Here is a 25,093-nt window from a genome sequence, read left to right as displayed (position 1 = left end):
AGGGCAGCGGCCGCCGGCTCGTTCCCGGAGAGCGAGGCAGCGAGCGCGTCCTCGGGGCCGGTTGGCAGCCCGGGCCGCGCCAGCCGCCTGGGGAAGGTGGTGCCCTCGTGCCGGGGTCGGGGCGGTTCGGCTGACGCGGGGACCCCGGGGCGTGGACGGGCGCCGCCGTGGAGCGGGCTCGCCCCGGCCCCGGGACGAGAGCCGTCGTCGTGCCGAAGGCCTCGGCGTCCCGCGGCTCCCGCCGCCTTCCGGGGAGCGGGCCTCAGCTGGAGGGAGTCGCTTTGCCTCCTGTCCGGGCAGAGCGAGCCCCGCAGGAGTTTAACAGGCAGCGCCCAGCAGAAGATGCAGTGATGCAGTGGGGCGGACGCGTGTGGGTTTGGGGGTGCCCTGGTCTCCAGCTCGGCTCCCCGCTGTGTGTCCCTTCCCTCCTGTTCCCTTGGAGAGCAGCCTGGACTGCAGAGGGGAGGGAGTCTGTTGTCCCCATGGGGCTGAGGGAGGTTTTGGGGTTTGTTTCCAAGGGTGTGGGGCATAGGACAGCACCAGGCTGTGTGGCCCGGGCACCAGCTTGGGTTGGATGAGACTCCGCAGACGTTGGGGACTTTCGAAGCAGGAAAGGGTAGTGCTGCCCAAGTGTGCACCTCTCCCAGGGCAATGCACACACTTCCCATCATATCCAGAGAGCCACGGGCAAAGTGTGACTGTTGTGTGTGAGGGATGATCACGCACACGGCTGCTACCACGGAAGCGGGGCTCTGAGCTTCCCACGGGCACTCCCCCTAGGAATGGGACTCTTTGCTTCCGCGGTGGCCCAGGTAGCTTCTCCCAAGGCAGCTGAGCTGAGAGCTGGGCAGTACGTTAAGCAGGCAGCAACATGCAGTACTGGTTGACTGGGATGGGCTGCAGCCATAGTCTTTCTCTTTCCTTGGAGTACTGACTGCCCAGCTTGGACTCTGTTTTATTCCCTACTGATACGCTCCCACAGAGAAAAAGCAGCGGCAAGTAAAAAAACTACTTGGATTCATTTACTTTTACCATTCTGCAAGCCTGGAGGTGCATTTATATCAGCAGTGATATGAACCATGGGAACTGATGGTAAAAATGAGAAAACAGTTCTCACAAAAACTTATACATCTTGTGTTTGCATGGCTGCGGGGGGCCACCTGTAATCATCAATAACAAACGAATCATAATCAGGACTGTAAACAAGCCGTTTCACAAAGGTTTCCTTGTCTGCTGGCTCGGGGTACCAAGAAGCAAGACCATGCTTGTAGGCCCAGTCAACAATCTGCAAAAAAGATAAGCAAAATGAACTGATGAAACAACGTTGGCACGTTATGAACTTGAAACAAACTGCAGTTTGGCCCTGGCTGTATTTTCCCTCTTTCCTCCCCTCAAAATTGTGTCCTTTTTTTCTTTTTTCTCTTGTGCAAGTCTGTGAGTCGGCTGCGCTTCATCCCTTGGGTGAGGGAATCCAAGCTGCCTGCAATTACTGGCTGCTTAGAAATGCACACCCCTGCCCTGGCAAAATGGTTGGAATGTGCAATTAAAGAAGGAGAGCAGCCCTTTAACCACCTCCGCTCACACCCTTAAGCTCCTCAGCTACACTGTGCATCTGTCAGTAATTCCTAGCAGGCCAATGTGATTCTCGGTGGGTGTCCCCTGACCAGGAATTACAAATTTGATGTATACAGGGCACCAATCCCACAATTAGACAACAAGCCCAGATCTGGAATAGTATTTAGGTATTTAGGCCCCTATCCAATACAGGACGAGAGGTTCCAAAATAGCAATTTGGAACCTAAAATCTTTTGGCAACTTGTGTCATGTTTGAATTTGACCCTAAACCTGATTTTTTGAAGTGCTGAACACTCACAGCTCCAAGCAATAAAGCAGAGCTTTGTGAGCTGTGAGGCACCCGGAATCGGAAGGTATTTTTCACATTTGGGCTTTAATGATGGGAGAAATCAAAGCAGCAATTCTACCTGGAAGCATTCCTGAGAATCATTGCTTTAGGCTGTAGAATAAGTTGAATTAAAAAAACACAAAGCAAAAATGATGCCAGGGCAATTCCTGCCCTCCCTACCACAGAAAGTGGAAATAAAAGTGGAAATACTCACTTTCACAGCGATTTTGAGAGACACCTCTCTGATGCTGTCCAAGGGCGGATAGAGTCTTCCTTCTGCAAGATTCTGCTCTGTCACCTCGGCAGCAATAGACTAGAAAGAAGAGAAAGGCGGATGGTCTCAAGCACGTACCACATTCACTAGCATTACATGATGTGTGGCTGAAACCTTAGCAGTGGCAGAGCTGGGACTAGTTCTCAATGGGAACTGCTGAACTATTTGAAATACATGTGTGCATATATTTCATTACAGACTCAGAACTGGAGCCAGAATGGTGGAAGTGCTGTGCCAGGGAAGCAGTTGTGGAGAATGAGGAGAACCCTGTCATGGCTCCTGCACCTCCGTAGGTGCAATGGAAGCGTGAGCTTTCCCTGAGACTGGAAAGGGCTGCAGCTTTTTGCTGAGGCTGTGCCACTTCCACTTAACGCATTGCCCCAGGCCAGGTTCTTGAAAACACCTGAAGTAGGTGCATGTGCCTCTTATTGTTTCTTAAAAAAATATTAGTTAAATGCCAGTTGGAAACCTCTGCTGTGATGAGGAAGATATCATCAGAGATGTGCCGGACTCCGCAGGCAATGACTCCCAGTGCCACTCCTGGGAAGACATAGGCGTTGTTTCCTTGGCCAGGGAAGAAGGTCTGTCCGTTGGGCAGGGTCACCTTTGAGAATGGACTCCCACTTGCAAATATTCCTCGGCCCTGATCAAAATTGAGAGAAAGAGGCATCCAAATTCAGAAGAGAAGTCTTACATTTCTGCTGCTCGCCATGATCAGTGCTCAGGGGGCTCCGGTGACCAAGTGGACAAATCTCCAGCCAGTCAGTGAGAGGCATCTCCACCAGAGCCATCTCCAGTTGATGCTTCTGGAGGGCCTGGTCCCCAGAGCTACGAACAGGGCCATGGACAGGGGCACTGAGCACTGAGTGGGTGTTTGCACTGCCCAACTGCAAGTGCTCTGAACTTGCTGAGAAGGAGTCTCTCCTCCTCTCTATTAACCATCTATGGAGCGTGAAGGGAGACTCCTGTGGGATAAAGGTCTGGGGGCTGTGTGATTGCTCTAGCTAGCAGCAGGTGGTGGGGAGCGCAAAGGGGAGAGTGAGACAAGGCCTCCTCTCTGACGCCAGGTCAATCCACATGACAGTAATTCTTCAGTGACATTGGGTCCAAGTTGGGTGATGAAACCGTTACATAAACAACTAGGTTGGCAAAACACAGGGGACAGTAACCTGGGAGGATGGGACATCTCAGACAGCTATGGGTCAAGGAGGCAAATGCTTTCTTTAGAGGATTACAAAGTAATTCAGGCTGGTAGGGACCCAAACTCCTGCTCACAGCAAGGTCAGCTATGAAATCAGACCAGGCTACTCAGCGCTTTATCCAGCCTCGACTTGAAAACTTGCAAGGACAGAGACTGCATGAGCAATCTGGGCCCCTCTTCCACCTCCTGACTCTCCTCACAGTGTGAAAGTTTTTCTTTCTGACCAGCCTGAACCTCTTTTATTTCAACTTATGCCCACTGTCACTTGTCCGCCCACCATGCACCACTGTGGTTTCCTCGGTACAGTCATGGCCACAGCGTACCCGGAGCACCCAGCTTCCCCACGCTGAGCTCCAGTACCTCGGTGAGGCGGTAGCACTGCTCCGCTGTGCACTCCGCTTTACTTGTGGGGTTGCTCAGGGCAAACACAATGGGCCTCTCATTGAAGGCTGCCATGTCCTTCAAAATCTTCTCAGTGAAAGCTCCTGCAACGGCTGCGACACCTAAAACAACAACAGCAGAGTGAGCTGGTGCTTTCCGACTATCTGACTTCAGTGCATTGGGCTGATCCCTCCTGAACGCCTCTATGGGTAAACTAACTGTGGGAGGGAACAGGCTCCACCTCTGGAGATGCAGGTGGGAATGTTTCTTTCTCGTATTACGGCGAGATTAAAAGCCTGTCTCAAAATAAAGCCCTCTGCTCCTCTGGGCAGAGTGGGGATCAATGTTTAGTCCAGTCTGGCTGCAGCACTTTGCCTCCCAAAGGCTCAGCACTTTTGTCTCCCCAAACCTGCACAAGCTGCCTGTTGTCATCCTTGTCCTGCCCAGCCTGCCAGGGCCAAGCTTGGTGCCGAGAGCCCCAGATCCTGCATCCCTCGGTGCCCCCCTCTGCAGCCCTGTCTGGGAGGACTCCTACAGCTCCAAAAGAGAGGAAGCCTGTGCCCCACAGTTGAAGGGGAAAGGATGGGGAGAACTCAACTGACAAAATGGAGGTAAAAAAAGCTCATTTCGTTTTGACTGGGAGAACAAAAGAAGGCCCTGGAAGAAAGACAGAAACTCTCCTAAGAATTGAATTGATGTGAAAAGGTTGTGCTAAGGGAACTCCACCTATAATTGCTGTAGGCTTCACTTTCTGCACAACCTCTTCCAGCGTGTTCACACTGGGGTGGTCCTGGGCAAACATTTCTTTCTCATGGTTCAGGTGGCTCCTGCCCTGTGAGGAAAAAGGAGTCGTCAGACTTTGGTCTGTTGGCAAAAGGTGGAGACATAATGTAGTAACTCATCAGTTTGTTTCATCTCTTGGCCCTCCACCTAAACCAGATTCCACAGAGCAGCCAGTCAGGCATTGAGCTGTTGGTGTAATGTCACATGGGGCTCCTCTCACCCTCCAAAATACATTGATTGTATGTAAGAAGGATCCGGCTGCCAGGGCAAAGAAGTTGTACATGTAGCACAAGTCTCCTCAAGTCAAGGGACAAGGGCAGAGGCCTGGAGGACCCAGGGAGGGCAGAGTAGAGCTGGGCCAGGCTGGGTCACCAAGCAGGGCACAATGTTGCTGTTGTAGTACCCCATATGACATGCAAGACTTCCAGCACTGCTTGAGACCATGGCCAGCAGTGTATGCTACCTCTTTAGAGGCCCAGCCCAAAGTGTTCCCTTCAGGGCAGCCAGTGCTGTTGGTACAGTGTTGTTTCAGAGGACCTAGTCCTCTGAAAGCAGGAACAGCTCTGCTGACACCGATAAAACTGCAGCCCTTAACTCCAGCGCTGAGCAGGAGTACAACGTATCTGCCTGCTCTGGCCTCTCTCTAGCTTGCAGGAGGTGGACGGCAACTGAAGCTCAGGTCTGGAGACAAATTTACCTTCACAATCAGTCCCTTGGAGTCCACCATCCAAATTTTTTTGATGGCATCCTCTCGTGAAATTCCTTCCTTTTCCATGGCCATGAGGATGAGATGAGCTATGCCCATTGCAGCCTGGAACACAGTATATAAACACTTCATTGGGATATCACCATCTTTTGGGGGAGATTTTAAATTAGAGATATGTTGGGTCATGCCTCAGCACCACACAAAGCAAGGAGGCTTTATGTTCCATGGTGGCACAGGCATGGGGCTGATTTTAGCATTGTAGTTGCTGCCATAAATAAAAAAAACCCCAATCGTCCAGCAGAGCAGGCTGCCTGTGAGGCTGGAGCAGTGGAGGTGCTGGTAGAGGCTTGACGAGTAGAGGCTGTCTCCATCATTTAAACTAGCTGCTGCAGGGGAAGAAAAGGGGCAGACACTGAACAAACTTTGGTGATGATGCCAGTACAGAGGAGCTCAAAGCGAAGTAGGATTGCTGCATATGAAGTACTGCCAAGAGGAAAGTCCTCTTCTCCCATTCCTGCCTGAGGAAGCAGCCCTGGACATGCTGTGTGTGTTAGTGGTCCTACAGCTGTGCCTGGCCCTCCTGCCCAGGTGGGGACTAACAAGGCAGGAGGGTCTCTGTGCCACAGAGACGGTGGCCAGCACAGACGTGTCTGCCAGGAGCGGTAGAGAAAGAGAACAATCTTTGTTTCACAGAAGGATAGACAAACAGTGAGTAACAGACCTTCCCAAAGTCCAACAGGTGGGCGAGAGCTGAGCCAGGACCTGGACCAACACCTTTAGTCCACAGTCCAGGCTTTAGAAACTGTTTTTCCCCCCTGTCTCTTTGAGGAAGGTGCCATACAGACTACCTGACTTCTGCCATGGGGGCAATGACTGACTCCAAAAAGTGAGGTTATGTTTTTAAAGTTCTTTGAGTCTGAGTCCTTTTGACTCTATTGCTAAAGAGGCTCTGGTTTACCCTAAATACCAGCCCTGAGGACTCAAACCAGCCTCTTTAATGTTCCTGCAGCACCCTGCCTCATAAGGGACTTCCCTCAAGGTACTTAAAGCCCCACTGACACATGGGCAGCCTCATAGCATCCAGGAAGTCTGCCCAGGACTCATGGGCCAAGAAGTCACCGAAAGATTGTTGGCAACTTCCATGCAGCAGCAAGATCCGCCCATGGGGCCCACTCCTGCCCAGTAACAAGGAACCTGCTTCTGTGCTTTGTTTTCATGAAGCCAAGCCTTGCAGGCAGTTTCATGGTTGACTTTTCTCTCTCTAAATTTGAATTTAGACCATATTTAGGAACAAACTCAAGAACATTCTTACCTCTCCAGCTCCCTGGAAAACAAACTTATGGTCAGAGAGCTTGTTCTTTGTGATCCTTAAGGCTGCAAAGATGCCAGCAACTGCAACAGACGCAGTACCTGAAAAGAGAGAAACACCATGAGATGGACATCTCGGCAAAAGGATTGTCTATCCTACTGATACGCTGTTAGAAACCTTGTGGTAGGAACCATTCTTAGATCCTGTCACTAAAGGCTCAGAGTGCCTTCACTACTCTGAAATATTAATCCTCAGAAGACCCCTGCAAGGCAGGAGAACACCAATTTCCCTCTATATAGTCAGAGGGACACCGAATCCTAGAATGCCAAAAGAAGTTAATACTTAACTCCCAAGGGTTTAAGATGCATGTGACTTGTCTAAGGTCACATAAGACATCCGTAGCAGAGTGGTGGTCTGAACTTGGGCACCCTTGTCACAAAATCCTCTGTGATCACAGAATTACCATCCTCTTCTCCTCATTTACCTTCACAGCCCAGCACCACCTTCTCTTTTTCCACTTCCCTGATACTGTGATACACTGACACAGAGCCATCATGCTTCACTGCCAAGCATTAAGGTGTCAATGAGAATATGAGTTGGTCCCGGATTAGTGAGAAAGAATCCAGTAAATGGAGAGCAGAGTCCTGCTGTTACAGTCACCGTGATATGTACAGCTTTCCATTCATCAAGGGAGGCAGGTGTCTAGACTGAATGAACCTGCCTTCACCCCACATCAATCACATATAGTAGTCACCTAATGTCCTATCCCAGGTGAAGGAACATGGTGGAAAGAAATCAAGTAAGGCACAGACTAATGAGGATTCAGGCACTGGTGGCATCTCAGGTCACCTCGGCAATGTGGATACAAGCATTAAAGGTGAGCTAGGAATGAAGGAAGCAGTTTTATCAGAATATCTCAAATTGGAAGGGACCCAAAAGGATCATCAAGTCCAGTAGTTTTATTCCTCAGTGTTTTAAAGGATGCCAGTTCGGATGTGCCCCAACTCTGATGCTGTCCCCAGCTCTAATGCTGGTCTCTCCATTCTCATCTTCAAAAACTTTGTGAGAAATCAGGGAGTTCACAAGTAACAAGTCTTGTGTGGGTGGTCATGGGTGGGGCAGACGATGAACCCTTTTAGGCTAATAAACCTGATTTCACCAAATTTCCAGCATTTCCTATTTTCCTGCCCATTTAATCAGCCAGTGCTTCAGTGAGACCCGTTGCAGGGTCCTTAGGGCCTGGGGTGCTGCAGGCATCAGCCTTGTTGGGAAACAGAGCAGCTCATGAGCAAAGCATGACCACGAGCAGTGAAACCAGCAGATGGTGCTGCCTCATCTGTCAAGGACCGAGAAAATAAATTCAGCTTTACCTGCTGTGTTTCTTTAGTGCAAAAGCCACAGCTAAACTAGAAATCTACTGGTATATCATGGCATTGGGGAATGATTTACCCTCTCATTATTTCCATGCAAGCAGAAAACCTAGTGGGACCACAGTTACTCTGGCAGAGAAGTAACTTGTATTGACACGGCTTATTTTGCTTAGGGAACCTATATAAACCACTCTGACAAAATCTTTACTGGCCAGACCAGAAGTGTTTATCAGTACCATTAGTTCACCAACAATTTGTGTTTATAACTCTGATAAGTTTCGTTCTCCAAAAATGAATAATTAGTGCCACTGAAGAGTGATTCTGGTTTAGCAGAGCTGGCAGTGGCCACAATCCTGCAGCAAACGTTAGCGTCGCGGTGTCCCTGCACAGGCACGCCAGTACAGAATGGCAGCAGCATCATGTCTTACCCATGAGGGCATTGCAAGCATCTGTGTCTTAAACACAAAATGGACTAGAATAATGGTTGGTGGCTTCGTAAGCTTCTTTCTTGCAATGAATCACTTGAGACACTCGCTTCAGCACCCAGGATGAATTCCCTCCATTACCTCAGAAGACAGTTTGTATCATTTTATTTCCAGACCCAGAACCATCTGAGTTCAGTCAGTTTAAAAGGGAGTTGATGGGGAGGGAACCAGCCACTGAGTGCTCGGCTGCTTCAGTATTAACATGTCAACTCAGACAACTGAGGGATGTATATGAAGGATTTCCTCTTGCTTTGCCTGCACTAAATCTCTGCCTTTTTAAGCTGTATTTAAAGTAATGTATTTACCGGGGGAAATGCCATGCCATCAGACTAGAAAAATTATGGAGGAAGATAATGAACATCCAAGGAATTCGAAGGAAAACCAGATAATTCTAGTACCTAAAGGGGGCCTACAAGAAAGCCAGAGAGGGACTTTTTAGTAGGGCCTGTAGTGACAGGACAAGGGGTAATGGCTTTAAACTGAAAGAGGGTAGATTTAGATTAGATGTAAGGAAGAAGTTCTTTACTGTGACGGTAAAGGCGGTGAGACACTGGCACAGGTTGCCCAGAGAAGTTGTGGATACCCCATCCCTGGCAGTGTTCAAGGCCAGGTTGGATGGGGCTTTGAGCAACCTGGTCTAGTGGAAGGTGTCCCTGCCCAGGGCAGGGGGGTTGGAACTAGATGATCTTTAAGGTCCCTTCCAACCCAAACCATTCTGTGATTCTATGATAATTGCCTAGTTTTTAGATTTTGCTTTTTATGGGTGTCACATAGCTAGCCCATGCTCATGCTCTGTATTTCGGTATGTCTATAATCAGCAGGACTGCTTGGCTTGCTGCCATGCCAGATGCTAAGGATGGGACTCCTCTAAACAAACTTTTATGATCCTGCTCATGCTAAAGCAGACACCTGAACTGGGTCAAATGAAATGCACCCTAGAAGTGTCACTACCAGCACAGTTTTTGATGAGAGACAAGATAACTGGAATACATGTAGACACTTCTATTGCAGACATCTAAACTGTGGATGAAGGGATCCCACCCTGGCAGTTTGAACTGCAAAGAAGTAGGGAGAGACCAGGGTCCCACAGTTGTCAGAGATGCCAAGCTTGTGACACGCAGTGGAATAGGAACACCTACGCATATGCTCACGCATGGTCACACGCTATCTCCCAGGCTTACTTGGCACAGAATTCCCCAAATCCCCATGTGGGTGGGAGTGGGGAACTGATCAGAGGAAAAAAAATCCAACAGTGGAACAGTTACAGTGCGACAGTGTAAACGTCAGGTCACAGCATCAGCAGCAATAGATGCCTGGAAAGTATTTAAAAGAAAGAAATATAACTGGAGAAATATCTTGTTTCTCTTTGTCCTGACCTAGGCAAAATTGCTTTATACCCTATGACTGTCAAGAAGTCTGATGGCACAAATGCTGGTATCTGCAAACCCATTTAAATGGAAAATGCTCATGGGACATTCAGCAGAGGGACTCGAGATCTTTGTAAGAAGTTACCAGCAGGAATTTGAGAAGTGGGGCCTACAGAAAGAAAGGGTGCACGGATTCAGTCTGCAGAGCAGTGTGCATTTTGCAGAGCAGAGACCTGTGGGACTGGGTGTGCCGTTACTCATCCCCCCGCACTTGCACTGCAGCTCTGACTAACAGCAGGACTCTGTTCAGCTCTGCCATTCCTAATCCTCCTCCTCTCTCTCCAATGTGTTTCTAATCCCTCTACATCTCCCAAACTGCATCTCACTCCCATTACTCAAGTAACAAAGTTACCGTACCTTGGCCTCAGCTCAATATTTTTCTTTGATAATTACAATTTCTGAGCATGGAACAATAGAGCTACTCTCTGGAGGAGAGTTCACAGCTGGTTCGTGTAAGGAATTGGCTAATCATTGTGCTTCAATTCTGAAAAGACCACAAAATGAGATGGGGGGGGAACCCCTCACCATGAGTTGTGGCAAGAAAAAACAACCACCCTTCAACACGTTGGTCTATCTGTTTTCCAAAGAGATTAAATGCTGCTATTGCAGATAACTACTTCCTTAAGTAATTAGCAAGAGCCAGCTTGGCTGGTCTATATCTGAGGTGAGATATGGAGGAGTGCAGGGAGAAGAAAGGAAAATGCTGGCAAATCATCCCGTCTGTCCAAGACTCAAAGTGAACGCTCAATATAATATCACAAAATAGCAAACAGACCTCAGGAGCCTCTCTGGGGAGTCCAGAGCAACAGGAACAGCAAAGAAAAGAGGCATTTAAAACTAAGGTACACTCAGGAAAATGGCCATCCCTGTAGGAATTAATCTCTGACGCTCAGGCACATTCAGAATATTGTAAAACATTAAGGAAAACCCCTCTGAGGCTGACGTTCCACTTGCAGTAGTGTAAGTAAGAACAAGCCCCAGTAGATGTCAGTGGAGCTACGCTGGAGCAAAACCCAGGGGCAAGGATCTGGACCTGCTCCACAGCTTCAAGACACTGCACAGATGGAAAAGGCTGCAGCCCAGAGGCACCCACGCCTGGGGACCTTATCCTTCCTCCAGAGTGGGGAGAGCGGACAGAGGGGTGAGCGGCTTCGCACACGGAGCTGCGGGCAGCGCTGGCACGACTGCAACAGGGAAAGTGCTGCCCAGTGCCGACGTCAAGGCTGTGCCGCGGGTGACAGCACCCCGTGGCTAAGCGAGGGACGTGGGGAGAAGCGGGGACCCTGCGGGTGCTTGGGAGCAGGAGTCCCCCCATGCTGAGGGCTGGCACTGCCCTGTCACCTGGCTCGGGCGCTGGCTGAGAGGAGCTGAGCATCACCACCACGCCAAATCCTTCTGATAGCAGCAGCGACGGGAGCACGCAGCCACACCGCTGCCTGTTTCTGCATACAGTACCGTGTGGGTGATTCCCCCTTCTCTACAGCACACTGGTGGAAGAGAGGGTCTAATTCAGCCTGATCTTTTATTTTTTACCCTTGCCCCACCTGCTTGCACTTTGCCCCATCAAAACCATGCCAAGATGAGAGCCCAGGGACCAGCAAACACCAGTTTAACAGCTCCAGCAAAGGGCAGCCAAGAAAATATATCTAAATTTATGGACGCAGAGGAAGCATAGGGCTTTTCCAAATCCTGGTTCACATTAACTCCCTGCAGCAGTTCCGCCTGTTACTGGAAAGCAGTGGAGCTTGATCAGATCTGCTCCAAATACATAATCAAAAGTCAAACACAACAAAGCTGAAGCAAAACGCTGCTCAAGTGTTTGCAGCTCAAGGTCTTCACCTCCATGGCTGCGGGCTAGTGTTAGCCTTCCCCCAAAGGGCCTCTGTAAGACGTTAAGAAAATAAACCTAGAAATGGTGTGGAGCAAGTCAACAGGAACAGCACTAAAACACAAAGCATCACTGCTCAGGAAAGGAACTTGCCTTCTCCACTAGCAGACTTAGGGACACTAGTGACCCAGAAGAGGCGGTGGTATGGTGAAGAGCTGTCTGACAACAGAGACACAATGGTCACCTTAAAGTAGATGCCTAACGTAGGTCATCTCTAGGTGCCCGTTTTTAATCCTTCCACTGCAAAGTGCTTGGACTATACAGGGCAGCATCTTAAAAATACGTCACAGCGCTGGCCTGTAGCATTGCCCTCCCTCGTGCCTGCGCAGAGTGCCAGCCAGCGCACAGGCTGTGCCAACGGGCAGACCGAACCCCTCGTCCACAAAGGCAGAGGCTACCAGGCGGCTGGCAGCACTTCACAAGAAAGCATCCCCATCCCCATCGCAGCAGTGGAGACCCCGTGGATGCTGTTTCATACCAACAGGCTAAACCAGGTCAGGGCACAGTCCTGTTCTGTTCATTTTGCCTCCTTAGCCTGGACTTAAAGGCCATAGACAGCTTAACACAGAGGTGACGTATGCTGTTCTTTACTGCAAAGGAGGAGTTTGCAATGGCATCCAGTGACAAGAAAAACAGCGAACAAGAAAAGCAGGAGAGGAAAGGGAAACATGTTACAATCCCCAAAATGACAGAAGATACGGGCCAGATCTTTAGGGCCCTGCACCACTAAGCCTAAGATACCGAAGCCCATTTACACCCAGGAGTCCATACTGTTCTGACCTGGCTTGTTTAGCAATGTGTGATTTAGACACAAGTCTAGGAGCTGGCTCTTAAACAGTTAATGCAGTAGCATCAAGGGAAAATGCAGGAGCCTCTTCTGCTGCAGGGCACAGCAGGTCTGAGGGGGCCTGGTAATGGCGAACACCTACAGGACTGAGAACATCTCCACATCTATCGTCAGGCTGGGTAAATCCCCACACGGAAAGCGTGCTGCTCAGGAGCTGCCTGGCAGGACATAGCCTGCTTTGTTCTGCAGCAGGGTATCGTCCAGCGCTCCCTTCCTATTGTGCTTCCCCCCCTCCTTAGTTTCCTGTGATAATTACTGATGCATTTTCCACGCCAGCTGAAACAACAAAGTAAGATACTGTACCATTTTAATCTGCTGAAATTAGTCAATGCCGAGCCAAAAACTAGCTGCGCTTGTTTCACACAGCACATGGAAAGGTGCCCGCAAAATAGGCCACGTTTGCACATGGTCGATTTCTAACTTGCCCAAATGTTTGAAGCTGCTCTGGACAGCCTGTTCCCAACCTCCGCGGAGGTCTGGGAGCAGTGTTGCTCCAGGCTGAGACACTGCTTCCTGAAGTGTGCCGGAAAGGTTAGGGAAAGGTTATCTGCTAAGATAATGAGAAAAGGTGGCTGGTGGGTCAAGAGATATTTTGACGCTCATCAGCAGTCACACATCTAACAACAAAGGGGAATCATTGCTCTAACGACTGGGGAAAGACCCGGAGAGGTTCTGCGAAAGTGATGACCCCTGTCCATTGCCTGTAGACTACTGTAGTTGTGGAGGGACTATGGAAATACAAAAGGCTGAGTGTTTTTAATGTAGCTATTGATATGGGGTTTCCCATCTTGAGGGGCCTTGAAGAAGTCTCATTTGCATGGTGTAGCGGTTCAGCCTATTTTAGAAATCCTGTCTGTTCACAGCGTCTCAAACTGGATATAGATATATCTGAAACACTCAGACTGGTGGTTCCTTGAGATGTTATCAATGTTACACTTACATCAGGTCTAGTTTTAAAAGACTGCTACAGATGCCCAGAGCCAAGAGGTAGTAGGCTTTATGCTTCTGTGCACTATTCTCTCTGCCCTGCCCATATGTGTGAAAGGCTTTTGAATGACATGATCAGATACAATTAATTAAATAACACATTAGAGATTTCTTCATTTTTCTGCAACTCTGACTAAACTTGCAGAACAACTTCTGCTGTTCAGTACTGAGTAAGCAATCTAAGCCTAAGAAGAATTGATGTTTGATACGTGAATATGGAGGGTAACACACTGATCAACCAGGAGAATGAACTTTTCATAAAAAAAATAAGGTTGGAAAAGATCCCTGGAGGTCATCTAATCCAGTATGTGCTTAAAGCAGGGCTACCTTCAAAAGTAGATTAAATTGCTTAGGGCCTTCTCAAAAGATAAAAGTCCCAAAGCCTTTCTGCACAACTTGTCCCAGTGTTCAACCACTCTCGTAGCAAGGAACGTTTTTGTTATGTCTGATCAGATAACTGAACTATGATACTGAAGGATCTCTGTTGCACCATAAGCTGAGTCAACCAATTCCAGTCACAGGTTGATGCATTTGATCCCACTTTTGCTTAGCCCAGGCACAAACTCCTGCTGATTCTTTGGTTACTCAGTGCACATCTTTGAAGGCTGTGTTGGAATTAGACAGGCTCTTTACCACAAAGACAGTGAGGCACGTGCACACAGAGCCCTAGTCCCATGCTAAGAACCTTAGGTGTGCAAATTTACAGGGTTTCTATGGACTCCTGCCTATTTAGCAGGGATTATTCAACAGACTAAGTCCATGAGACCTAATGAGATACACCTAAGGATGCTGAGGTACGTGGCCAATGGCATTACAAAGTCATTCTCTGAAAGGTTTTGGTAACTGGGGAGATTCCTAATTCCCGAAAAAAGACAAATGTCACACCCATCTTCAAGAAGGCCCAGAATAAGGATCCAGGGAATTTTAGCTCAGTCAGCCTAACCTTGGGGATTACAAAGCAGATCTTCTGGAAGGTACATCTAGGAACATGAAGGTGATTGAGAACAGTATGGCTCTCCCAAGGCAAATCATGCCTGACCAACTCAGCTGCCTTCCTTGATGAGACAACTGGCTATGTGGACAGGGAGAAGGGTCGCAGTTGTTGCTTTCCTTGACCTGCATGAGGCCTTTGAAATAATCTCCCAAAGCATCCTTGTAGCCAAACTGGAGAGATACAGACTGAACAAGTGGACTATCAAGTGGGTGAAAAAGTGGCTAGGCTGCTAGGCTCAAAGGCTTGTGGTCAGTGGTACAAAGTGGTACCAAGAGGCCAACAGAGTGCACTCCCAGCAAGTTCATGGATGATTACAAATTGGGGATAGTGATTGATCCACTGGTGGGTATGACTGTCATTCACAGGGATCTCAGCAGGCTGGAGAAATGGGCTCAGGGAAACCTCATGAAGGTCAGCAAAGGCAAATGCAAAGTCCTGCAGCTTTGCATAAGACTTGGGGGTAATGGTGGACAACAAGTTGAAGATGAGCCAGCAATGCGCCCTCGTGGTGCAGAAGGCCAACAGCCTGCTAGAATGCGTCAACAGAAGTCTAGGCAGCAGGTCAAGGAAAGTGATCATTTCTTTCTATTTCAGCACTTTTGAGGTCATCTCTAGACTAGCATCTCCAGTTTGGGGCTCTCAGCACAAGGAATATATTGATGAACTGGAGCAAGTCCAGAAGAGGGCCATAAATATGACCAGGATGTACAAAGAGGACTGAAGGACCTGGGTTTAAATAGGCTGGAGAAGACTAAGAGGGCATCTAATTTCTGTCTACAACTACTTACTGAGTGTTTGTAAAGAAGCCAGATTCTTCTCAGAGGTGCATAGCAAAAGGATGAGAGGCAATGAACACAAGTTGCATCTAGAGAAATTCCAGTTAGCTATTAAGGGAAAAAAACGCACAAGAAAGATGAGAAAACTTTGAAACGGGTAGCACAAAGAGATTGCGAATATCCAAGTGAGGGCTGGGTGATGTCCAGAGGTCCCTTCCAAACTAACCTCTTCAGTGATTTTATATATTTTCTTGTATGAAGCAGGAAGCCAGAGATGCCTGTCTCAGGGATTCGCAAGACTTGACAGGTTTGTAAGACTTTTCAGTTGTCTACTTTCTGTTTATCACTGTGCACAGTTCAGTGGAGCAAAGTTAGAGCAGGACGAGGAAGAGCAGGATCTAAAGTATTCCCATTACCCTCCAATTTCATATATGCTTCACCGCCTGTCCTGGTATTTTACTGCAAAAAAGGAAGACGTGACAATTTTCTCCCATAGAGCTGAAATTGAAGCTGTTGCCCCTTGCATGAACCCAGACAGAGCTGGGAAAGGACTGATGTCATCACCCCCATAGAGGAAGAAGAAGCACTCCCTTAATGGGGAGCTCCCACGCGCGGGCACTACGAGCCAGCTCCTGCTAGCTCCCAGGCTAATGGCTTTCAAAATAAGAGCAATCACCTCATCCCAGTTTGCGGTACCTGGCAGGCATCCCATTCAGCATCAGCAGGCTGGTTCGAACTGGAAGAGGTCTGAGTCACATTAATTCTGCGGGGTTAGGATGGATTTGGCAATATAGTAATTTGTGTGACAAAAAAAAAAAAAATTAGGCGTTAATATTTTAAACTGCTTTCTGTTCATGTAGGCCCTGGGGCAGCAAGAGGGAGGCCTAAGGGAGATTAAGTGGAGCAATTTATACTTTTCCCACATCTCGTCTGTGTGTGTGTGTGTAGGCACATTGCATTCAGAGTCCCACTAACCAATGGGCAATGAGTTTAAATTAGTACAGCTCAGGCCTCATCTAACTTGCACTGCTTGTGCCTAAGATGTGTTTTTAAATCAATATACTTAAAAAAATGCCAGCTCAGAAGCTGGGATAATTCAGGCTTCAGGAGGTCTGTTCCTGCCTGACTTGAGTAAAATGAACAAGGCCTGCTTAAACAAGGCTTTGTGTAATTCTCATTAATCATTTAAAACACAATTTGCATTGAAGTCTCCCACTTTTTTAAGTAGTCGAGCCATGAAACACCAGCATGTTAGAAAAGAGATGGCCTGAGGCAAACCCAAAGAACGGGAGGGTGTAAGTGAGAAAATGGCAATCCCTACCTTTCTTATATCATCTGGGGATACAGAGGAGTACATTAGGGTGAGTAAATCAGACTACTCATCCCAGCTTCAACTCCATTAATCTCTGGCATGACTCCAAGACAGAGTTATCTGAGCAAATCCAAGTTACTTCAGCTTCCCAAAGGCCCTCAAAACTCATTCCTGACTACAACCCTGGCTTGGAATCCCCTTTTCTTTCTGACAGCTACATAAAAAGACCTGGAACAGTGGCTTGCTTCCCTTGACTCATCGCTTGTCTGTGCAAAAGATCAGCAGGATTTCTTACCTTATCTGCTACTGCGAAACCAATGCCAGCTAGCTGCTTTATTTGAGAATACAAGGGAGTTTTACTAGTAAGAGATAAAATCCTACTGTTTTAACAGGTGGGACTCCAGAGAATTTTCAGGGGACTTGACATCTCCCATGCACCATGACAGACATCTAACTGGGGAGAAGCAGACAAAGTCCATCTTATGGCAATGCTGTTTTACAGCATCCTCCTGGATGTGGTTTGCCCCTCCGGGGGAGTAATTTCCAGGAATTGTCTGAGGCATTCAGCTATGACCTATGGCCAAAAAGAAAGTATAAAAAATATAGTCTCCTGCTTCCCACTCAGAATCTTCAGTTTCGCTTTAGTATCTTCTTTTTCTTCTCTCTGTCAATCTAAGAAACCATTCCCACTCACCAAGAAACCTTTCCAGTTCACTCTAGTTCCCCCAAGAAAACCTATATCCAGGCCTACAGATCTGCCACTTTGCCTGGCCTCTTTTCCTTTTAACTGCTGAGTCCCCTTCCACTTGCAGAGAGAGCAACTAATCCAAAATAAATCTCTACATTACCAGTTTCTTATTATGGGCTTCATCTGTCCATCTCCAGAAAAGTTTGAGTTCTTGGTTCCTCCATTTAAGACTTCAATTCAAAGATGTATCTGTCTCCTGTGTTCTCTTTTTCTGTGCTCCTCTCTCCACTGAAAGCTTTTGTGGGTGGCAAGAACACCTAATGAGTCGTCTTCTACACGAATAAATATTTCACCTTCTCTGAAATGCCTTAAGCTCTTCTGCTTCTAAACGCTCTTCATGAAAGTGTCTTTGAGCAGGACCATGCATCTCATTACACCAACTGTATTCCCACAAGCCAGGGTCTTACTCCTTCTTGTGTCATGACAGATATGAACAAGCTGTTACAAATACTCCCAAATATTGCTAGATGGAAGAATGCAGAAATAGTGCTGGAAAATCTGCTCACAGAAGAACCAGCATTGTGTGAAAAATGGTACTGGTGTTTCCTTCGGTCTCTTTCAAATACAAGTGAGGATAAGCCCAACTGACTGCAAATAATTAAATCAACAAACCTTGGAAATTTCTGCATGTTGCAGGCAGGACTAGACAAAAGAAGAAAAGATGAAGGGACTCACAGGAGAAGAACTGGTTATTTGCAATCACTTGGGAAGATCCTGTCCCTGCTGAGTGCGCAAACAGCCCTTCCAATGGTTTAAAGAAAAGTCAGCACCAGACCAGGATGCCACCAATAAGCAGCTTGCATCCCTTTGCGCATTTGAGCAATTCTGCTGGCTGCTGAGGCTCACAGGGCCTGGGAGCAATGCTGGTTATAGCCCCAGCTTTGCTGCTGTCATTTCTCTTTGGCGCTGGAAGAGTTATGTTAACCACTCCAGGGGAGAACGTATCTGTTCTCAGATTACTGTGGAGTTAGCATCCACGGAAAGGAAAGAAGCTGGTCTACCTTTTCGTCTATGCATGTAATAACAAGGATAACAATTGAGGGACAATGCCAGGATCAGCTAATGACCACCTGGCTCATGGAAACTGAAAGCCTTGCATAACTGTTAAAACGTCATCACTGTTTTAGCTAAATTACAGAAAATTAATGGAACTCTCTAAATTACCTTAATAATCTCAAGCACATGATCCATTTTCTCTCCTGAACAACACTTCTGCAGTGAACAGCTAAATTCCTAAAAACAATGGAGACTCACTTTTCAACTTAAATTGCTGTGCTTTTGTTTATATTTTTAAATGTTTATGTGTAAACTCTAAAATTTATCACACATCTGAGTATTGTATAATAAACACTCTTGTGATCTTAATCACCTTTCCTCATGACAAGGTGAAGGTTAAATTTGCATTTTCCTAACAGTACTTACCCTGAATATCATCATTGAATGTACAGTATCTGTTGCGGTATTTATTGAGGAGACGAAAAGCGTTAGCATTGGCAAAATCTTCAAACTGGATCAGACAATTCATGCCGTACCTGCAAGTTAAAGGGTGATTAAAAATGGATAAAAATATTTCCACAACATAGGATGATATATACATCTTTTACCAGGACAATGTAGCTAGATACTCTCGTGCAGAGACAAAAGTATCGTAAGAGAAATGAATCACAGTAACAGCAAACAGGATCACACCCTTCTCAAGGTCCATACACTCAGAAATGTGGAGTCACCAAGAATAAACTGTATTCAAAATTCAAGGGGCTTCTTAATATGTATACCTATATACATATCTATCTATATATCTATATGCATTTTGGACTATTGGCAGGACAAATTTTCAGTGGTGTATTTACCGATGAGCTTCTCAAAGCGAAGGAGATGCTCTTTTGCAATGGATATTGCAACTGCCATGTTGCAATACAGCAAATCTGACTGCAAAGGGAACATCAGTTAAAGGGACACCACCAAGCACCCACTTCAACTGTAGGTGACCAAGAGACGAGAAAAAACCTGCTTGCAGGACCACATGGACTGAATGCTTTACAGTGTGGTTTCATAGCCATGTTTTTGTGCTTTGGAAATGTTTCTCTCCACTGAGTTGCTTTGCAGGAAACCAGCACACAATGACAGCTAGTGACCCGTAGAGTCAAAAGGCAGGAAATAATTGCAAACTTTCCATAATTGTCCAGTAATATCAGGGTAAGTGTGCAGTTTCGAAAAACTGGGTAATATTCAGACTGCTCCATATCTATACACTTTCAGCACTTTGTATGACTCTAGGCTGCATTAAAGCTTTGCAAATAAAATCTAAAAGGGCCCTGAGTACTCTTTTCTCTCACATAAATGTGATAGGGCACTGGGAGAAGCTCAGGGAATGAGTAATGGAACTATTAGCAACCTCTGGGCTGCAGGCAGGTGAGAGGGCTCTAAATAGCTGCACTGTGTGAGAGACCTGAGCCTCTCTGGGACCGTAAGCAGTGCCGAGGCAGCATCACCTTACATACCTCCCATTCAGACTTTCCTCCTTTGCCACTGAAATCTGAGGTAGGGGACACTCCTGCTTTAAACTAGAAATTGATACTGGATAAAACATGCTCCATTTGAGAACTGTGGCTCCTGTCATGAAAAGTTCTTTTCATGGCAGTTGCAGTGCGGGCAGCCAGGCTCTCCTGGAAGGGCCTTGAATTTTTTATTATTACGATTTTCCAGTTCAAGTACATCTGTCAGCAAGGAGACAATGATAAGCACGTGCATTGTGCTCCTTTATTTGTCCATCATGAGAAACTCTCGCTTCGTAAGCCCGCTGGTCTCAAAAAGGGAAAAGGGTTGGCTCTTATGCTTGCTTCACGTTCTCTGTGCTTGCTTTTAGAAAAGGACCACAATGGGGACAGACTTTTTAGTAGGGCCTGTAGCGATAGGACAAGGGGTAATGGTTTTAAACTAAAAGAGGGTGGATTCAGACTAGATATAAAGAAGAAATTTTTTACGATGAGGGTGGTGAAACACTGGCACATGTTGCCCAGAGAGGTGGTCGATGCCCCATCCCTGGAAACATTCCAGGTCAGGTTGGACGGGGCTCTGAGCAACCTGATCTGGTTGAAGATGTCCCTGCTTATGGCAGGGAAAGAGAATACAGTACAGAGGGGTTAAAAATTGCTTTTAACATTAGTCTATATTTATTGTGTGCCATCTGATAGCTCCTCCTTTATGAAGTACACTTACTCCCCACTCTGCAACGTCAGAGTCCAGTAAGCCCTCTCTAGGTAGGCAGATGCAAGCATGACTAGCCATACTGGCCAGAAAGGCAGCAACTTCTTGTTTACTGTCCTGAAAGGAGCCACAAAAGAGCCCTGTGCAACATCCCTGCTGTATTTGCACCAAAACTCTCACCCTGGGTATGGAGGTTTAGGCATGGATTTTCCAGAGGACCAACAGGCTTTGAAATTCAGCAGGACCTAGATGCTCAGGTGGAGAAATGCCAGCTTGCCATACTTCAAGGGGAAAAAGCCCTAGAAAAGGGACTGGACAACTGCTCCCATTGGTTTTATGACTTTGGACAGGACAAATTCTTTCCTGCACCCTGTATGACAGGCCACGTTCAACAGCAACTGGAGCCTATTGAATTTTCGCATTTCTTTTTATAAGATGCTCTTAAATTGTCCCCAGTGTGCTGCTAACTGCAAGTTACACCGAGTATTTGAGGGACAGACTGCTTATGCACTTTAAGCCTCTCCACTGCAGATTCTGGCAGCTATCAGGGAGATATCCAGTATCAAAATTTCTTCTGAAATGCTGAGTAACACTCTGAAAAGCAACAGATGAAGATTCCCAAGTCTCTTTCTCTCTGTAAAGTCTAGGAAGTCAAAATGAACACTGTGGATATCCAAGGAATTTGTCGAAATAAACAATACAGAAAGTGCCTGTGAAAATCAGTTTTCTAATGGACGATCCTCTTATTCATCGTTTGAATGTGTAAGGAAAACATGGCTAAGAGGGAGATGACACACCATCCAGAACATCTGCTAACATCTCACAGCAAAGAATTAGCAAATCTTTAAGCAACTTCAGTTGCTATAGAAACTATTTCTCTAACACCAGTCTTATTATTTATTTGTATCACTGAGGAAGTAACATTACTGATTTGCTTAATAAAATCAATGATCTCAGCCAGCATTAATGTATGTGTGACCAGCTCTCCAAAGAGCATAAGGGTAGGTGGGTGGGTTTCCCTGACTACAGACTCAAATTTGCAAACGTATTAACCTGAACATTTTTTTTTTCTCTTTTGAGCACAAAATTCTTTCCTCACGTCACATTTGTGGTCTGCAGCATGAGACAGTGCACAGTTACTTCTATTTATTTTTGTCTTTGATCATTTTTTATTAAGGAGAGCACAAGGAAAGCATGGTGGCCCATAAACACTTAATTTCTCTTCCTGTCCCTCAGTATGACAGGACAGTGCTGGAATGCAAACTCTTTTCACTGAGCTATTTTTTTGAAGATTGTTTTCTTTTTCTCTGCAATATGTCTACTGAGCTTTTTAAAGTATAAACCACGTTTCTGAGCCTATGTGAGGCTTTGCATAATGTGAGAACTAAAGTTTTCATTAATGAAGACCACAAATTAGTCATGGCAAGACCCTACGATCGGATGCTTTAAATGAAAGAATCAAATATTTCAGATTTACGGTTAAAGATGGGAATCTTGGGATGATGATCCTAGTCCTCAAGGACTACCCACTTTACTGGGGTTTTGAGAGGACTTTAAAGACCTTGTGCTGCTCAAAGTCACTGAAATTAAACACAAGTTAGGCAGCTGACTTACTGAGCTATCTCAGAAATCCACCAGTTAATGCTTACTGCTCTTTCCTAATGGTACTTTGGTGGCTGTGTGCAATGCTCCATCTTAGGATGACCTGAGCAGCGTAAGGATAAACTTAGCAAGGAGTATGAACAAAACAGCTCCTGGGGCCATTTGCAGTAACATCCTTGTGAGTATCAACATGATGAGTCAGTTCTACTGTCCTTTCCTCCACAGCACAGTAACTCAAAATTTGTGTAACCTGTTTCATCCCAAAGGAATTCAGAATGCTCTACAAAGAGTGTTTGGGTAGCGTCCAAAAGTAAAACGTGGCCAACCTGGGACTTGAGCACAGAAGTGCTTTAATATGCAGCAATGCTAAAAAAAACCCAGCTCGGGAGAGACGGTGGAGAATACTTGTTACTGCAAAGGGAAAGGGTGGCTTGAGAGCTGCTACTTGTACTGAAATTCAGCCAACAAAATGCAGCACAGAATGGAATTTCTTCCAATACCTTTACATACCTAAAGGCTGGCTGTGTAGCACCCAGCTAGACAAGCTGCGCTCTCAGACAACAGAGAGAAAGAGGCACGTCCAATAGCAACTTCTTTGAACTAGTCTAAGTAGAAAATGGAAGTAGATAACATCTCATGAGATGCCTCTTTCTCCACAGTCTCTGTGAAGACAGACTAAGATGACCAACTTAAATTTAGATGTCTAACTTTAGACACCTAAATTAGAAGAGATAATCTAATGTTATCTAATTATCACAGCTGGTTAGGAAGATCTTAAATATATGTCATGCACCCTAGGTCACTGGCTTATCACCCTTTCAACTGCAATGCTTTGTTGTCCTTCAAAGCCTGTAATTTCTTTGTTGATCTTCTCTATAGAAATTGCCCTGCTCTATCCCTTTTGTATGGTAGCCAAGTGCTCCCCTATCAGGGTACATGGAAATACTTGAGGATGGAATGAATTATATGGGCCAGTCTCCCCCCACCATAACATTTTTTAAATGAAAACTGGATTTTGACAAAACTGATTTTGCAAAATTGTTGTGCTTCATTGGAAACACTGTAGTTCCCATGAAGAAACCAAACTTAATGATTTCTTTATGAAAGAATCATTTTAGTGAGCTATGCTTTTGTCTAACCAGCTAAGAAATTTTGCTCTGTTTAACTTATGACATCTGACACGAATGCAGTCCCAGTTAGTACAGACATGCTTGCTGTCTGTAGGTGCAGAATGTCTCTTTTTAGAAAAAGTGATGGTAAAGTGAGTATTTGAACAAGGATTTCTGAAGATCTCCTCTGCCACATTTAAATATCCTTAAATTTGTGGCTAGAATTGAGGGTGGTCCTGCAGAGAGATCTTGCAAACTGCTGTGGTAGAAAGAGGTTCCTGAAGTCAGCCTGCTTGGCTCGTTGCCAGTTCTCATAGAATCTTCCATGCTTCTCCCAATCCATGTGACTCATCTAACTTTCAGCTCCAAGCCTGAAGGAGAGTTTGAAGCCAAGAGCCAAGAGCAGCAGGTCACATCAGGACTGAATGTTTTCCAGTCCAGGAAAGGCACGGCCAGCTAAGGTTGGCTCCCTCCAGTAATCTCATTCTGATATTGTCAACGACATCTTCTCTAGAGCACTCTATCATCTCGGCATGTGGGACATTAGTAGTTAAACACCCAGGATCTAATTGCCTTTATCTAAAAGGAAAGCTCAAATGTAGACTATCAGGATTTCAGATCGACAAGGTACATTGAAACAGAGCAAGTGCCAATCTCCAGTTTGGTTTCTTCCATTCCCCAGTTCTTCCCCCCTCCTTTCAAAAATGGAAGGTTTTGGGTTTTGACCCAAAAACTGGAGCTTTCCCCTTAGCATAAGTAATTCTTATATTTTCAGGCTGTGGAAAAGGATATTTGGACAGTTCATTTCTGTATCTCTCTGACAGAGGCGGTTTTGAAAGAATTCAGATATGCTGGATAGAAAGGGAGGGGCTATAACAACAAAGTCTTTTATGGTCACTAAATATTATCCAGGGTAATGTCTTAACACCCACCCCTCAACCACTACAACACATTCACACTTTTCAGCAAAAAAGAGACCTTTTGGAGTTACAAGCCAAACTCTGCTGTACTGGTTTGTTGTATGGCAGGTTCATGTCAGGTGCAAACTCTGATATCCTTTGCTGAAGGCTCTGTATGTTTTCTTCAGATAAAACATTGAATTTAATTTCTCTCTAAAAACAGTTCCTCACTTCTGTAACTGGTGACACTACAACAGTCATTATTTAATACCATCACCATGTCTCCTGGTTCACTGTTGGCTGCCAGACCACCATCTGGGGACCCTGTTCTCTACCATCTCTGGAATTAATTTAGTCATTTTACAGAGTTGGAAACAAAGAGATGTACTTTGTCAGTTCTTCCTCATCAAAAAAATCACTAGTCTTTCATGGTAAAGACTATATTGCTGTCTCATTAGTTTGCATATTTGGGGATTTTGTGCCACAAATAATTATGACCCAAATTATGGCTTTCTCTCCCATACCTTGCAAAAACCTTCCTGTAAAAATGGCCTTACTGGGAAATGCTTTATAGAATGGTCCCATACACTCATTTTTGTCCAATCTCCAGACCTTGCATAGCAAATTCTGCACAAACAGGATTTTTAATGAAATAATATGCTATTGATCAAAATAATAGTATAAGACTGTCCCCCTAATGAAGGGTGCCTCTAGAAGATAAACACAGACAATATTACAAGTCTGTTGTAAAGATTACCACCCAAAAGTATTTATTAAGAAATTATTCCATTTCCTGGAAAACAAACAAGCGTAGGATTCATGCTCTGTTTATCACTGTACTGTTGTTCCAGCACTGTTACTATCAAACTAGAGCTACGCTAAATC

At 46.0% G+C, this 25,093-nt stretch overlaps 1 protein-coding gene across 3 annotated transcripts in view; it reads right to left on the bottom strand.

Annotated features, from left to right (window-relative positions):
• Positions 1-1,009: 1,009 nt before the first annotated feature.
• Positions 1,010-25,093, bottom strand: part of ME3 (malic enzyme 3) — a 128,474-nt gene continuing 104,390 nt past the window's right edge. For all 3 annotated transcript variants that reach the window (XM_030043106.2, XM_030043107.2, XM_041118556.1), the window contains exons 7-14: positions 18,814-18,923; positions 6,561-6,658; positions 5,240-5,353; positions 4,486-4,591; positions 3,739-3,881; positions 2,647-2,820; positions 2,118-2,216; positions 1,010-1,285 (exon numbers count right to left, since the gene is read on the bottom strand). In XM_030043106.2, coding sequence (XP_029898966.1) covers positions 1,124-1,285; positions 2,118-2,216; positions 2,647-2,820; positions 3,739-3,881; positions 4,486-4,591; positions 5,240-5,353; positions 6,561-6,658; positions 18,814-18,923 — 1,006 coding nt within the window. In that variant the 3' untranslated portion in view covers positions 1,010-1,123. The remainder of the gene's footprint in view (positions 1,286-2,117; positions 2,217-2,646; positions 2,821-3,738; positions 3,882-4,485; positions 4,592-5,239; positions 5,354-6,560; positions 6,659-18,813; positions 18,924-25,093) is intronic.

This window comes from Aquila chrysaetos, chromosome 19 (genome assembly GCF_900496995.4).
Source record: "Aquila chrysaetos chrysaetos chromosome 19, bAquChr1.4, whole genome shotgun sequence".
NCBI lineage: Eukaryota > Metazoa > Chordata > Aves > Accipitriformes > Accipitridae > Aquila > Aquila chrysaetos.
The sequence above is the reverse complement of the archived record's forward strand: the minus strand, read 5'-3'. Positions and strand labels throughout refer to the sequence as shown.